The sequence below is a fragment of the Centroberyx gerrardi genome, chromosome 19 (assembly GCF_048128805.1).
Source record: "Centroberyx gerrardi isolate f3 chromosome 19, fCenGer3.hap1.cur.20231027, whole genome shotgun sequence".
NCBI lineage: Eukaryota > Metazoa > Chordata > Actinopteri > Beryciformes > Berycidae > Centroberyx > Centroberyx gerrardi.
The window spans coordinates 10,718,968-10,736,017 of NC_136015.1; the positions used below are offsets into that span (position 1 = coordinate 10,718,968).

The 17,050-nt window shown below is 44.9% G+C and overlaps 1 protein-coding gene across 1 annotated transcript in view; it reads left to right on the forward strand.

The window, feature by feature from the left end:
* Nucleotides 1-17,050, forward strand: part of slc25a13 (solute carrier family 25 member 13) — a 47,553-nt gene that overhangs the window by 28,214 nt on the left and 2,289 nt on the right. The window contains exons 11-17 of the mRNA XM_071910773.2: nucleotides 496-654; nucleotides 2,639-2,691; nucleotides 3,440-3,520; nucleotides 8,520-8,660; nucleotides 12,370-12,508; nucleotides 16,259-16,417; nucleotides 16,939-17,029. Of these exons, the coding sequence (XP_071766874.1) occupies nucleotides 496-654; nucleotides 2,639-2,691; nucleotides 3,440-3,520; nucleotides 8,520-8,660; nucleotides 12,370-12,508; nucleotides 16,259-16,417; nucleotides 16,939-17,029 (823 nt within the window). The remainder of the gene's footprint in view (nucleotides 1-495; nucleotides 655-2,638; nucleotides 2,692-3,439; nucleotides 3,521-8,519; nucleotides 8,661-12,369; nucleotides 12,509-16,258; nucleotides 16,418-16,938; nucleotides 17,030-17,050) is intronic.

Below are 17,050 nucleotides of genomic sequence, written 5' to 3' on the forward strand. Positions count from 1 at the left end.
CACTCATTTCTCTCACTCATCCCTGTCTGGAGTGATTTTTCAACATCATGAAATATAAACCCAATTTGTTTGTGCAAAAATGATCTTTGATCCTAAGGGGACTAACCTGGATGATGTGTAATAATTATAAGGGTAACAATACTACTATTACTACTAATACTAATACTAATAATAATAATTACAACTTTATTTGTGTAACACTTTTCCAAAACAAAATAGTCATAGTGCTTCACAATCAAGACAAACAAAAGACACAGAAACAAGGTTACACAAGAAATGAGGACAACAGGACAAAGAAAGATGTAGCCACAAGGTTGGGGGTGGGATACGAACCCTGGTTAAGGTGAGGGGAGGGGGAGGGTGGTAAGCTTATACCAACAGATCAATAAAGTGGAAATGTAAGGTGAATTAAATAGGAAATAGGAAATACCTTTGTAACATCTGATCGGCATCTAAATATGGTTTGTGTAACAGTTTTGTGATTCTCTCTGCTAGCCGTCGGTGCCACAGCGGTGTACCCCATCGACCTGGTGAAGACGCGCATGCAGAACCAGAGGACCAGCGGCTCCCTGGTGGGAGAGCTCATGTACAAGAACAGTTTGGACTGCTTCAGGAAGGTGGTGCGCTACGAGGGCTTCTTCGGCCTCTACCGAGGTCCGTACACACAAACACACGTACGAATACACACTTTACACCATCCCAGAGGACTCTATCCAGCATCTATCTTACGTTAATTCTGCAGCAGCTACATCGTAGTATAAAAGGTATGGCTCTCAGTAATGGTTGCAACAACGCTAGGATTTACAGAATCATTTCTTTTGGAGGGTAGAGGAACAGTAAAGCAGCAGTATTGCAAACATCATGATGGTCAACATGCTCATGGGTGAGATTACCCGAGATCAAGGCACTAATGTAGGTTCAGCATACATGTTACCAGGTCAAAACAAAAATGGGCAGAAAGCCTCAAGCTGACTCCACATCTGTATTTACCGGCAATTTTGAGGGAAAACAACTCATAGGCAGTCATAGCCGCACAACAGGTTTAGAAAAAAAGAGCGAAATAAGGTGAGAGAGAAGAGAAGAAAGGAGAAGCGAGTTGCAGGGACAAGAAAAGAGTAGGGAGGGGAGAGGAGACGATAAGAAAAGAGAAGAAAAGTGAAGGGTGGACAGGAGGGCGGTATGAGTTCACCTCTCTGTTGACCTGTCTCCTTTGAAGTGATTACTGGCTGGCTGGGGACTTTCAGAGCAGGACAATGAACGTCACACGCAAGGCCACATACCTTTAGGCCTGTGTCACGGCATGGTGGTGTCGCACCAACCCGGCCAGTCTGGACTTACACACACACACACATACACATACATGCAAGCGCACACTTGGACAAGCAGGTACGCACATACCAGTGCACGCATCCCTAATGACTACCTGCCCTGTTTTCAGACATGGGGGTTGGTGTGTGTCTGTGTGTCTATGTGTGTGTCTGTGTTTTTGGGGTGGGAGTTGGGGTGGGGTCTGAGAAGGATAGAAAAAAGCAAATGGTCCCTTGGAATGGGGGCGGTGCCCTTTTGGAAATCCCATCATTTTGATTGACAGCGCTCGGCTCCCGTGAGGAAACCTGAATGCTCGAGTTTCTGTGAGAAACACAAAGGCTGTAAAGAGTGGAATGGCTTTACAGACAGACAGACAGACAGACAGAGAGACAGACGGGCCTGGCTCCAGATAGATGGACAGACAAGTAGTCTGACAGCCAAACTGTAGTTATGTAATATAAGCCGAGAGTGCCTTCACTGAAAACCTCGGAAAAATCTGCGAAGGGAAGAATGCAAAATCAGCAGTGAAAAATTGGCAAAATGACTTCTGTAGTATGATGCAGGGAGCTCTCATAAACAAGAGGATTTTTTTATGTGGGCGTTTTTGTCGAAATACATTAGGTGTATTTTCCCATATCCTTCTGTGTGTGTGTGTGTGTGTGTGTGTGTGTGTGTGTGTGCGCGTGTGTGTGTGTGTGTGCGTGCGCTCCTGTATGTGTTAAAGAAAGTGTATGAATGTGAGCACTTGGAAAAATAATATTCCCTCTTTTTGTTTGTTATGAGGTCCAGACAGGTCCTTTAGCCAAGTTTAGGATACAATTGTGTGGCTGGTTGCTTGTGTGTGTGTGGCCTTGCTGCAGACACACTAGATTATTGGGAAAATGTGTGTGTATGCCCATGCTTGTTGCCTTGGGGCTGGGTAGGGGGCCAAGTTTCATTGCGCTCTGTTGTGATTATTTTGTTTATTTTTATCCGGCCCTGGGTTGTAATTGAGGGCTGCGTAAACTTTTGGTTGGTGTGTTTTATACTCTGCCCTTTTTTCCTATTCTGGGAAACAGTTTCCTTCTCTTCTCTCTCTTCTCCCTCTCTTTCCCCTCTCTCTCTCTCTCTCTTGTTGTTACTCTGATGTCCCCACACTCCACATCAATAGAGTTCATTAGTGTTTGGGGGATCACGCAGGGTCGGACGCATGCAGCGGGGAGCTACGCTTCATGTGGAGTGTGTGGAAGTGGTGTATGTGTGTGTGAGAGTGTGTGTGTGTCTGTGTGTGAGTGAGTGGGGGGACCGCAGCACTCTCTTGTCTAATCATCTCGTCGTTTCCTAATGATAGGTCTGGTACCACAGCTACTGGGTGTGGCGCCCGAGAAGGCCATAAAGCTCACAGTAAGTCACAGCCTTAGCTAGCATTCAGACACACACACACACACACACACACACACACACACACACACACAGACATATACACACAGATAGACCGGGTTCTACCATTATTTTAATCCTCTGTATGTATATGATTTTATGTGATACACACAAAAACACACACTTGAATGTGAATAATGGGGACACACACACACACACACACACACACACATTTACATGCACACAACCACCACACAGTCACCACTCCTCTAGTGTTCCCCCATCTGTTAACTTTCCATCAAGCCTCTTGATGAAAAGCACCTAGTCTAATAATGTATGTGGTTCGCTCAATGGTTTTACAACAGCAGCATTACTGCTGTCTTCTCAACATACATCAATATCTGCTGATTAATGCATACCTTATGCTTGTTAATGCCAGTGATGTGTGTATAAAACAAAAAATAAATAAATGATGAACTCCAGGATTTACAGGTAAGATAAATGACACTGATACCACGTCCTACTTAAAATATACTGTACTGTGAATTAATATCATGCTCTACCACACATATCATCTTTAAAAATGGTGTGATAATGTAACTTTGTATATTAAAAGTTGGGTAAAGTCAAGGGAATTCAAGCACATTTAACCTCCATAACCATTTTTTTTATTTTTTTTGACACTTTGCACCGTTTTTGTAGCACTCTCTGTTTTTCTTCTTTTCTCTTTTTCTGTGTTAAAAATACATTTGGATTCTTTGTGCATCTCTAGGTGAATGACTTTGTGCGAGGGAAGGCCAGACAGAAAGACGGCACGGTCCCTCTGCCTGCTGAGATCCTGGCCGGTGGATGTGTAAGTCGGCTGTTACATTTGTCCTAAACGACTGCTGCCTGGCTTGTATGGAAGTAAAGCGGAGGACCAGCTCATTAGACACATACTGGACATTAGTTTAGCTGGATCCCTTTAAACTTTACATTCAGAGTTTGGTTTAGTTAACAATGCAATAACTGATCCTCTAGAAAAGGAGTTCTCAAATCTTTTCATCCCAAGGACCTTTAAATAGATTTAAACATTTATACATTTAACCAAGAGCCCACATGAGAAAAGGTTGCAGATAGACTTCCATCTCAGAGAAAATTCTACTATTTTTAGATTTCATTTAGCACATTATGGTGTATAACGGTATAGAGGTTTAGATAATTAAGCCTCCCTGCAGGTCGCCTGACCACACTTTGTGAGCCACCGTTTTCCCTCAACATGGCGGCTGTTTCATTTACAGTTGATCTATACAGCATCTATGTAGGCCATTTTTTAAACTTAAAAAAAAAACAAAAAAAAAAAACACATCATGGTGAATTCAGCTTTCTGTTGGTGCACGGAAGTGTCGCTCTACATTTTCACCACTACGAAAGTTCATTATGTTTTGCCTGAGCTGAAATGAGCCAGTTCATATTCAACCAAAATGTATACACGTCAAATTTTTATTCAACATGTTTGCACCGGTGTGCGCGTATTTAGCTCATTTAGCTTCATTCAAAAATAAACATCCATCCCTACAGTCACCATGACATATTCCAGTGTTCACCCTCCCTCTTAAAACCTCTGCACGGTATATTCCAGCTGCCTCTCTCCTCCTCGGCCATCCTGGGTCTTCAAAGTGCACTGTGCTAAAACGATGCCGTACAGTACACAGACGGCGTATACAGTATCGAGGCTACATACCATCCCTAACTATGTTTACCTGTTTTCTGAGGGCCGCCCCTGTGACAGTTGAGCAGACAGGCGGGGAATGTGTGATCTGTTTTGAGGCCGGGAGCCACTGTTTGTTGATGGAACGTGTAAAGATCACACATGAAAGAGGGAGCGTGCGCACATACTGCACCTACTCACTCACACACACAGACAGACCCGGACACACACATGCATGCAGGAATATGTGCATGTATGACGAACAGAAGAGCGTACAGGTGCGCACACACACACACAGGGAGGAGACGGAGACTGACAGGGGCTGCTACCTGAGACCCCCCCCCCATCTGTTACCTGCTCCCCTCCCATCCTAGGTTTGATCACTGAGCTGTCACAGACTACCCCCAACGCATGCACACACACACACACACACACACACACACACACACACACACTGTGAGTCTACCAGGCCCAGCAGTTTTAGCCTAACCAAATGAAAGAAGGTCTTTCACTCCAGCCCTCTTTTGATGCTGATCACTAAAGCAGAGTATTTCAGAATACACAAGTCATTATGGGTTTAGGCCCACTCAGGCACACACAATTGACCTTATTAGTTATGGGAATTCAGTGGTAAATAATTTTTATGGACGGTGAGAGAGAAAATTAATTACGTGTTAGATAGTGACTGTGTTTGTGTGGATTTGATGAAAGAGAGAGACAGGCCCGTATGAAGAAATGATGAAAAAGTAAGGTAACTCCAGAGCAAATATACTAGAGAAATGCACCGCACTGTACTGGGTGTCAAAAATAATGGTAGCCCTTTTTATACGGCCCATATGGAGTCCTTAAAGTAGTGGAGTGATGTATATAGAAGCAGAGGGAGAGGAGTAGATGAGTGTAGAGGAGAGGAGTGTGGATGGATGGATTTTTCCTCTTTTCCTCCATGAGCCGTCGTGACAGCTCCTTTCATCCTGGCTGAGGCCCCGGTGTTAGTGCTGGCACTGCACTCTGCCTGCCGCTTTATCACACACACACACGCACACACACACACACACACACACACACACACAGAAGTCGAACCCTACTGAACCCTGTTTTAGTGAGTCTCCAGCCACAGCACATGAAATCTGTTTATATCATTTGGTAGCTGTGAAAGTGTTGGTTTGGACCACAGCGACAGTCTCAGATCCACAGCCTATAAAGCGTAAGAATGAAAGAGAGAAAGGCAGGGAGAGCGGGGGGGGGGGAATCGTAATGTTGTGTGAGCGGTTTCAGTATACTACACTTAGCATCTCTCTGTCCCTCAAACACCTTTCATCTTAAAACAACTTCTTTCTCTCATTCTCTTCTCTAACGTCCCTTTTTGCCTCGTCCCTCTCTCTGCTGCGCTCATCTTGTCTGCTCTCCTTTTTTATCCTCTCCTCTCTGCCTCTTTTTATATCCTCCTCTCCTTTTCTGCCCTCTTACATCCACTCCTCTCCTCTTCTCGCCTCCCCTTCCCTCTCCTCTCTGCTTTTCTCTCCATTCCCACCTCCTCCTCTCGCTCTCTCCCCTCTCCTCTCTCTGTAAAGCCATGGCTCAGCAGCATTAAGCCCCAGTGTGGGTTGCCAGGTCCTAATGATTATTTGGTAAGAACGGCATGCTCCGTTGACTGAGCTGGCTGGATGCTTATCTGGCGGTTACTGGCCTGCGCTTTAGGACTTAAGTTACACAAAATACTCACTGGGTCATTGCTGGGAGGAGGACTGGGGTAGAGAGAGAAACATAGAGAGAGAGAGGGGGGAGAGTTGAAATACAGTAATGCTTTGTTCGTTTTCACTAGCAATTATTCAGTGTAAATCTCTTGCAATTTGCATGGTTGATTTTTAAGCCTTTGTAATGGCTTTCTTATTCAAGCCTGCCGTAGATTGTGAAAACATTTATCGGAGAATTTAGCGCACACACCCTCAGACCGGCACATGTAGCATAATTGCTGTTTAAGCATTCTCTAAGTACTAATGAAAGTGTGAATGGCTATTAATGGAGGGTGGCTAGTGGTTTCAGCTGGCACTAATCTATTGTTTGGCCTTAAGATAAGTAAACTGCTGGCCTGTGTGTCTAGGTCCTCAAACTCTTAAGAATCTCTGAAGTGCACACACACACACACACACACACACAGGCAGGGCGCGGTGGAGCGTACATAAGGTGCTGACTTCCCAGGTTTCTCAGGATCACCTTGCCTTGTAATTACCTGGGGATCATCAGAGAGCCACCGACGCTGTCACTCTATAATCACAACCCTCAACCTCTCTCCCTCCACCTCTGACATTCCCTCACTTCTCTTGTTTTGACTACTTCTCCCTCTGTTTCTGTCTCCCCATCTTTCTCTCTCATTATCTCACTCTGTTTATTTCTCTGTCTCTCTCCTCTGTTCGTCTTTCCCCTTTTCTCTCTCTCTGTGTCCCGATTATCCAAAGTTTAGGAGGATTGTCCAAAGTTAAATAGGAATGTGCTGAGGGTGGAGGAGGCGTTTGAGGGACAGAGTTAAGTGCACAAAAAGCTCTCCCGCAACATCGCCAACACTGCCCCTCCTTCTCTCTCATGTTGTCAACGCTAATTGTCAGCTCATCTCTCTGAACCATGTTGTTGTTTACTCTCCTTGACCATCTCCACTCTCATTAGTCTCCAATTGAAGCAGCCAACGCTGCTAGGGGCCGGAGCCAATAGCCTCTTAATGGTCATGCTATTAGCCAGCATGTAATCAACTAGGTTGTTTCCATAAAACTAGTCATAAAGAGTTAGCTGTGAGCTATAGCAGCTTTGGAGCGGCAGCCCTCCTGCTATTCACAGCCTCTCATTTGGTCTGGAAGGGAAGCTGTAGCCCACTCTGCTCCGTTTTATTTAAAAAGCGGCTGCACACACCTTCAATGAGACGATTATGATCTCTCTCTCTCTCTCCTTCCCTCCTCCCTCCTTTCTCTTGGGCAAAATATGGTAACGCTTAAAATTGAGGGACTCTTTTAGCAAAAAATGCCCATGTTGCAGATTGGCGCTTGATGCCTTCCCGTAAGGCAAGAGGCGACAAGCACAATCCATCATTCATAAAGAAGCGAATGAAAGAGGGAAAAAAATGAGAGAAACAACAACAAACAGACCAGGCCTATTTAAGACGGGAATGGCGCCATGGCAACCGATTGCTATCTAATTGCGATGTGCCGCCCTTCTGCGTGTAGCTGCAGTAACCACTGGCAACCGTAGAGAGAGAGAGACAATATTAAAGAAGATGAGGGAGATCGCTTGAGAGGAGGTCAAAGCAACAGACAGAGTGACAGAGAGAGACAATACTGCAAAAGAGTGCAGAGGAAGAGAGTGAGAGAAACAATTAAAGGAGAAAGAACATGCGAGACACAGAGAAGTCTTAGAGTGGCGGTCTGTCAGTCAGACAAAGCCCAGTTTCCGAAAAGCATCTTAAACGGTCTAAACGTCTCTCAGTACCAAGAAGCATTCTGGAAATGCCGTCATGTTCCATGACTAGACACAGTTAACCATTTGTCTCGCCACACCTCTACCCCAGCTACCCCGAACACATGAAAGGCACAGGGACCGGTCTGGACTTGCTGCAGTGTTTTTACCCTCCCCTCGCAAGTACAAGTTTGGAGAGCGGCGTGAAGTGAGAGGTTAGGGAGCGAGGCAGAGCCCCCGCGGGGTCTGGGAGACGAAGACAAACAGCTGACAGACTCGACTGCATCAGCTGGATTTCCCGCTAGTCTCCTGTACTCTCCTCCTCTCCACATGTTTGTTTTGCAGCTGGTTGCTGAGACTGCACCGTTGTTAAATGACGTCACTTGCACCAATTGCGCACCACTAGCTGGGTCAGAGTAACATTGTCATTGTTGACTTTGTCATAAAGTAGTATTTTTAATTTTTTTATTCAACCAGGGGAGCTATATTGAGATGAACAGCTCTTTTTCAATTGAGCTTGGGCAGCACACAAAGACAGGCACTAAACACAGAACAGACAAAATGGGTAGTGGTTTAACAACATGGGTCTTAAAGCATCAGTGTGCTCATCATTACCTTAGACATTTTTACAGGTTGCAATCATGCTAGCACGTTGTGGCAGCCAGCATATCAACAGGATCCATGCATAATTTCAATGTCCAATGAATTTCTGTTCCTCCAGGCTGGTGGTTCCCAGGTGATCTTCACCAACCCTCTGGAGATAGTGAAGATCCGTCTGCAGGTGGCGGGGGAGATCACCACGGGCCCCCGGGTCAGCGCCCTCTCCGTCATCAGAGACCTGGGCTTCTTTGGACTCTACAAGGTGGGCCACACCGTCAGGGGGGTGGGGGTGTAGGTGTTTGCTGTATAGATCAATACACATTATCCAACTGGATGCTAATACTCTTTTTATGCACATAAACCATTCAGTCCTATCACAGAAGTGATGACAGATGGCGCAGTGGTTAGGAGATTCACACTGAAACGATCAAGTGATGCTTCTGAAAAGGCAAATGAAATGTGCTCAGAGCAGCTGAATAATCAGACCACAATGAATAGGTGAGAGGATACAGCTTCCAAGGCGGCTGATGGAGGATCTGCAGTCAGGAGATTTCCAATTTGAAATTGAAAATCGAATTTATCTTCAAGTTAATGGCACAATTTTGTAGCACTCAGTCCCAGTGGTCATAATGTATTTTTTGCTAAATTCAGCCCAGCTTTGTCGCAGTGTACCAGTAATGTAGTGTACCAGTTTAATTGGCAAACCATGGTCAGAGGCACGATATCCATTCTATTGTATTTTCATCAGCCACGCAACTTCACAACAATCCATTATTTCTCATTACTGTTATGACTAAATCATATGCGATTTTTCTATTCACTATTGTAGAATTACAGATATTACCTTACCACACATCAGCTATCATTTAAATCAACATTTCCATGTGGTCTTCTATTCAAGAACAAGAAAAGGCACAATTTATGCTAAAAGCTGTATTTAACCCTAATTGCCATAATTGGCATTTTTCAATGGCGCAGGGCTAAAAATTACAGTGCACTGTTTGAACATATTAGGATTGTGTGATATTATGCACCCCACACATTGTAAAGCAAGCGTGAAAGATTGCTGAGTCATATTAGTGGCTGATATAGCAATATTGTTGTTGTATTTTTACTGCATTTTCCTTATTCTCACAATCGTTATCCTTCTTTGTATTCTGACTCCTAATGTCACCCTGTTCTTCACCTGTGGGGGGCACAGCAGACCTGAGACACTGACACACACAGGCCTGACATCTTTCACACACACACACACACACACACACACACACACACACACACAGCATTGTCAGTGTTTTTTTTGGATACTACCAGTCCATTTTGTATCCTTACCCCAGGCCTCAAGACGGAAGAGCAGTAGGAATGAATGAGCTAGCTGTGGCTACTGCTAATATTAGCAGCTGAACTGGCTAGACGGGGCCATTGGCCCTCAGGGTTAAACAGAGCATGTCTAATTAAATTACATCAATAAACCCTAATGGAGCTTGGCATGAGAGATTCTGCTTCAACTGTAAACACAATCGACTGAGAAAATGTCAATCTTAATACCTGCAGCTGTATTAATTTGCCTCATCTTCCTTTAGTGCGTGCACGCTCGCTCGCTTGTGCTCGTGTGTGTCAGTGTGTGTTGTCAAATTCCAAATACTCAACTGTTTTTCAGTGAGGGCCTATTCTTAAGGCCCATTCACATCTAATACAGTAACCATAAAGATAACTACAAAAAGCTTAATATTGTTCTAAGTAAATAGAATGTCTGTATTCCCACTGCAACTATAAACTATAAACTAAACTAAAAACACCCAAAATGATAACTATAACTATATTTTGGTTCAATCTCAGAGCTTTTTTTTTTTGTATGCAGAGACAACGATTCAACTTTTTCAACCAATCACATTAAAGTTGTAAGAAAGAAGCGGGCCAGAGAATGTGAATACTTGAGCATCAATATATCCTTATAGTTTATAGTTATCTTTATAGTGATCTTTCTAGATGTGAATAGGACTTTGATTTAGATTTATATAGGGCACCCATTATTTACCGTACTGGACCCTGTCACTTTTATTTCTTTATGCTTATCAGTATGCTGGCTGCCTGTGTGCAGAGTTTCTCCCTGTCTCTGCTGATCTGACCACCTGTCAGTGCAGACAAGTCACTTGCATGTAAACCTTTGGGTTCTGTTAACAAGGCTGTTAAAGAATGCTGAATGTGGTGCCTCCTCTTGTCTCTGTCTGCCTGTCTACCTGTTCCTGTGTGTGTGTGTGTGTGTGTGAGTACACGCTCCTAGTAATTTACCTGTCTATGTTGGCGGGAGTGTGTCTCTGTGTGTGTGTGTACACATAGCTACTGTGTGTCTGTGGTCTGTGAGAATGCTGCTCAACACCGCCTCACCCGTACATGTGCGTGTGTGTTTGTGATTGTGTGTGTGTACGTGCGCGTGTGCTCGTGCGTACACTTCTGCGTTCGTCTTCCGTGCTACGCGCAGAGAGGAGACAATGTGCATTGAGAAAGCAGTAGCGGTGTTGGCGGTGGTGGAGGGGAGGTGGGGAGGAGACGAGCTCCAGCCTGCGAGCCCCAGACGGGCTGGCTCCGGAGGGGCTGCGCCCAGGCACAGAGCTGCCTTTGTCAGGGTAATTATCCTGACGCTCACCCTCCGCTGGTGGAGCTACCGGTTGGTATGGTGGCTAACGCACTAGCGCCACCAATCATCACTGGGGGAGAGCTGTCACTGTGGGAACATGTACCCAGATGATGTTCCATGTACGTCGGGGTCGTTGTATTTAAATAAGTTTACTGGTGTGCACAGGCATGTACTTGTGTATAGTTTTGCATTGAACATTTTTGTTAAATTAGATTATGCATTTCATCTTTGTGTGTGTCTATTCATGCACACATGTACACAGATAGACATGCTCGCACTCTCTCTCTCTGTCTCTCACCATTGACTCATAACCCGAAGCCATCTCTACTTGCCATTGCATTCCCATATTAAGGCCCCTGGGCCCGGGCCTTGTGAGGCTGCCTGTCTGTCCTGCTACGATACAATCTCCCGGCTTTCAGCAGCCGCTCTGGCCCCAGCCAGCCAGCAGGAGGGACAGGCAGACAAGAAGTGCCAGAGGAAAGAGAGGGAAAGAGATAGCCCAGGTATCTGCCAATCCTCTGTGGGTGTGTGTGTGTGTGTGGAGGAACCGAAGGATTATCCCTCAGGAGTTAAATGAAGCCTGTCCAAAAACAGGGAGACCCTGCCCAGCTCTTTAAACGCCTTCTGTTGACTGTAGTTGCTGTATCAAGAGGGTGGCAGCGGGCCAACAGGCTGGAAATACAGCAGGAAACCCAATAGGCTTGATGATATGGCTTTGTTTACAGTGGCAGACAAGGAGCCATCTTCTCCTCCTTTTCCCCCCACCCTACTTTTTTTTCAGTCAGCCGGTCTATCTTTCTCTGCTTTTCACATTGTCTCACTCTCTAAGCCTTGCTCTTGTTGCTGTCTCCCTCACCTGCTGTTGAGGAGAGTTTGCAGAGATAGTTTGCATATGAAGAGACATAAATTGTTGAGAATTGTCTGGCATGTTGTGGCAGATATTTCACTCAGTAGACTCTGCCATAAGAGATTAAGTTCCAGTGGAACTTTGGATGTACTTCTGTGGCAGTAGCATCAGTTAATCCTAGAATATCTGGTCTGTGTATAGACAGCCGATGTTTTATATTGTGGTTAGTCGATCCATCATGAGAGAGCCCAGCCAGAGGTCAAGGTTTGAATCCCCCCCAGCCCCATCACTCTCTTTCTTCTGCTCTCTCTTCTTCCCCTTTCTGTTTACCTGTCTCTTCTTTTCTGTCTCTTCTCTTGCTCTCTTCCACTCTCTCTCCTTCCCTTTCTTCTGATTCTCTCTCTCTCTTTTTGACTTTCAACTCTCCACCTGATATTGTAACCTATATATCTCTCCTTCTTCCCCTCCGACCCTCCTCCCCCACAGGGTGCTAAGGCTTGTTTCCTGCGGGACATCCCATTCTCGGCCATCTACTTCCCCTGCTACGCCCACATCAAGGCTTACCTCAGTGAGGAGAACGGCACGATAGGGCCGGCCAAGATGCTGTTTGCCGGGGCACTGGCAGGTAAAATACTTCAATCCCCACCACCTTTATACTCCAGCAGATAGGCGATAGAGAACTGGGATCGGGCCTAAAGGTAACGTCCAGTCAAGGTAGTCTTGAGTTTCCGAATAACATTAGCAAAACAGTTTTTTTTGCCCCAGGATTATATCTGCAAGATCCTTGAGTAACAATCAGGCTCTGTATTTATCTAGAGCAGGAGCGCTGATAGTCATAATACCTGAGCAGGCGTTCTTTTCTGTGATTATGGGTACAACGAGGATGCAGCTCTGTACAAGGCACTTACGCCAACTACTGTCAGAATTACCAAAGTACCTATAATCACAGTAAAGAGCGCCCTCAAGGGTATTAAGGCTTTCATACAATGGTGACAAAAGCATGAGTACTTTCTGAAATGTTTTCCTCAAAGTAGTGTACATATATATGTACACAGGAATAAGAACAGATGAAAGCAAGCAAGATGGCTACCTAGCCTTATTTTAAATATCCACCTATTGTATTGTCTGAATGGAAAACATAATAACTCTTCCCTTTTTTTATTCTGCATGAGTAGCCTACTTCTTCTGGCTCCATTGGACTGAGTGCAGCCAGTAAACATTTTTCGTCTCTGAACAGTAGTCTAAGATAGAGTTGCGTTTGTAATGTTTGAGAGAAGCAGAAGAGATATACAATAATGCTCTATCTACTTGATATTTAAAGGCAACAAGAGGCTTTAAAGACCACACGTGCAGCATTTAATTGGAAATATTCAAGGATTTGTGGGGCTAAGACAACTGTGTGCCTGTGTAGGCTTAGAGTAGAATTTCGTCTTGTAATCAGTCTTCTGGTGTGGCTGTATACAGGGTCTTCTAAGCTAGGCTACTGATAGCAAAATTAACCTCAGTAGCAAACCTTGTAATCAGGTCTGTTAAAGGCTTATGCTTGTATACTTCTAATTGTAAGGCTTATAATTATACTTCTCAAGAAGACCTTTCCTTCAGATAAATTTTAACAGCATCCCACGTGTGTTCATTTAGTGTAAATGTGTCCCACAGTCCCGGTTCGAGAGCAGTGCCCTCTGGCAGGCGAAGCTCTCAGCCGGATGGACATAAATATTTGCTTCGGAAGTTACTGCTGCATTTTGGTCCGTCTAATGTTTTCCTACAAGCCGCGTTTACCAGAGCACAGCCAGCGCATGTTCCTGTTGAATCCTCGCCTTGGCTTCTAAGTGCCTCCCTCACCCAGTCGTTATTCGACAAAACATTTGACTGTCAAGATATGCTAGTCCCACCCTTTAAGCCACTGAAAGCACACAGCAGGGACAGAATCTTCATTTTGAGTGGAGGTTCTTTTGAGAGAGATTAATGTCCCATGACGCCAGGTGCAATCATTTGACTCTTGGTCTCTTTGCGTTTCAGTCGTTTAGTCTGTAATCCCATTCTGCATTTTAATAGAGTAGCCTTAATATGGCTATATTATTGTATCCATTACTTTTTCAGTAACAGTGTTTGGGCTAGTGACATTTCTGAGTGTCACTAAGTAAATGTCAAACCCTGAGGCTTGACAGTTTGTCCTCTATATGCAGAGCATGAAAATTCTTGAAGTCCTTGTTACTGGAACTACAGTACATCAAAAATGTGAACAGGGATGATCGCACCTTACGCAGGTCGGGCTACATGTTGACGAAGTGTTACATCAGATCTCACTCTGTTCTCGCCCCAGTAGTAGCAGTAGCAGAGCCCAGGGCCTGGAAGCCAGGCTGCCTCTGACCGCAGGCTCCATGGCGGTAGCTGCTAATTAGAGCGCTGCTCGGTGATTGGGGACTGGGGTTTTGGAGCCCTGTTGCAGGGAAGCGCCTCGGCCGCCTGCCAACCAGGCCGGGAGGGAGAGTTTCCAATCCTAATATATTGTACATGCAGATACACACACGTGTGCGTGCAAGCACACACACTCGCACTAACAAACACGTCCATGTGCATACTTTATGCATGCCTTCCCATTTCACACACACATGCATGCACACATACATACACCCCTGTTTGTATGGGTGTGTATGCAGGCATTTCGGTGTGTGTGTGTGTGTGTGTGTGTGTGTGTGTGTGTGCCCTAGGTTAGGTTAGTCATTACAGTGAGTAAGCAGGCCATGAGGAGCAAAACAGCCACTGATTATTTAACAAGTTTCTCCTCTTCCTGTGTGAAAATAGGATCTGGACAAGGCAGAGTTTTAATATTTGATTTTCAGAGGTTTTACCTTAAAAAAAAAACGCTAATAAAACGGCCCAGCACTCCCCTGCCAAGTTAGAAGGGTTTGGAACATTAGTGTAAAAGAATTAATATTTATTTTGAATCCTCAGAGATGTGTCAGTAGCGCTCTTTTTTGACGCAGAGGCATGGCGCAACATGGAAAAGTCATATAAATTTTGCCTCCCCCCTCCATTTTTACTTTGGTTTCTTCCCGCAAGACTGGCAGCCATGGCCCGCAGACTCCAAATTGAAATCAAGTCCATGATGTCTTTATTTTTTTCATTAGTTCGAAACATTTATCATCCCCTTTCATACATTTATCAGCGGTTACAGCATTTTGGCAATTAGTGCTTTACAGTCAGCGCAGGAAATTGAATTACACGCTCAGTTTGTACAGCATTATTTGGCTGAGCATTACTCTGGTCTCTGAAGAAAACAGCATTGGCCATCTCTAACTTCCCAAGTTCCTTATGCGAGGAAAGAGTTCTGCAGGGATTTTTATAGAGGAATAAAGGTTAAATAATTGATATTTGAGACTGTGGTATCGGTAAGATGCTCTTTACAACTTTGAAATGACTGCATTATTGGTGTTATATGCCGCTGTACTGTTACTGTTCAGTAATTGCCATTTTCTTCCACTTTGGTGTGACAGATCTTCCACAGCAATTCTACTTCAGATACCTTATTCTTAAACTTTCCCCCTCTGCATTTCCCCAAAACCCACAGCAAACTTCCTCATCTCCTCACTCTAACTTTCTTACTTACCACTCTTCTCTTCTCCTCTCCTCTCCTCTGCTCTCCTCTCCTCTCTCCTCTGCTCTCTCCTCTCCTTTCCTCTGCTCTCCGCAGCGCAGGTGGTCAGTCTCCACCGGATGCCAGTGTGCTACCTAATGCTGAGTTGATCAGGGGGCTGAATAGCTCGTTTGGCTGTTACAAAAACCAAGAAGTCAGAGTAAATCGTCAAGAGGGCAGTTGATGGTAATGACCGAGCCATCGATGATTGAGCCCATTCATGGCTGAAGTGGCTGGAGTGGGGGCTGCGCAGTCACTCCCTTCAGTCAGCCAGTCACTTTCACAGGCACACGGGGCACAGTGTGCATTGCTCTCATTACTGTCCATTGTCTGGCCCCTTTCAAACGGCTGTAAGAAAAGAGGGGGAAAGAGGAAAGGAAGAAAAAGGCAGAGATTAAATAATGGCTTCGTTGGTGGTTTTACGCAGGGCTGGCAGTACCGATTGGTTGAGGGTGAAGTAGGAACTGGTCCCTACTTGTGTGTGTGTGTGTATGTAGCAGGCTTCCTGCAAGATGACCAAAGGATCGAATGTGACGTGTTTTGAAAGAAGGAACAAAGAACGATAAAAACTGTCTATCAGATATGCCAGATTTCAATCAAATGCTGATGGCTGCTTTACACAAATCATCTAATTTGTTCCAGGCTGATGCTAAATCCGCGCTGTATTTAGAGTCAAACACACCACATTGTGCAAAAAAAACAAGACACTCCTGACTACTGAATGATTGTCCTCTCCAGGCATGCCAGCGGCCTCTCTGGTGACTCCAGCAGACGTGATCAAGACCAGGCTACAGGTGGCGGCGCGCGCCGGCCAGACCACCTACAACGGCCTGATGGACTGCTTCTGGAAGATCCTCCAAGAGGAGGGGCCCCGCGCCTTCTGGAAGGGAGCCGGAGGTACGCTCACTGAGGCTGATGGGGTGATGGTAGTGGTGGTGAAGAGTAGGAGGAGTATGGTGATTACAAACGTTCAAGTTTGATCTTTATTGTGCCAAAGGGAAATTGGTTTTGCAGTCAGGTAAAAACAACATGGAACAAACACTGTAGATAAAAACGGAACAAATAAGCAACAGAATCCCTAAAATACGATCATTTATCATTCAGAAAACTGTCCAGTGCAAAAATGCAAAAGAGCAACATTTTATCGCCTTATGAGACAGTTAATCTGGGTAATAGAATAATCTGGATAATAGAATAAATACATCTGTTTGTGTAGACTAGTGTCCACATTGTCTTTGTGGAAAAAAGTCATTAAATACAGGTCATGATAGAAACTGTCCACTGTTCAATAAGCTGTTGAATAGGATATATTATAATGATTCATCTTGATTTCAATGTGGAGGAGAAACTCAGCAACCAAGATTCCCAAAATTGTCATCTATGAATTTGTATAAACTGATTTGCGCTCCTTCCTGTAGCTCGAGTGTTCCGGTCCTCGCCTCAGTTCGGAGTCACGCTGGTGACCTATGAACTCCTGCAGCGGTGGTTCTACGTCGACTTTGGAGGACAGTAAGTCACCATCTACTCACT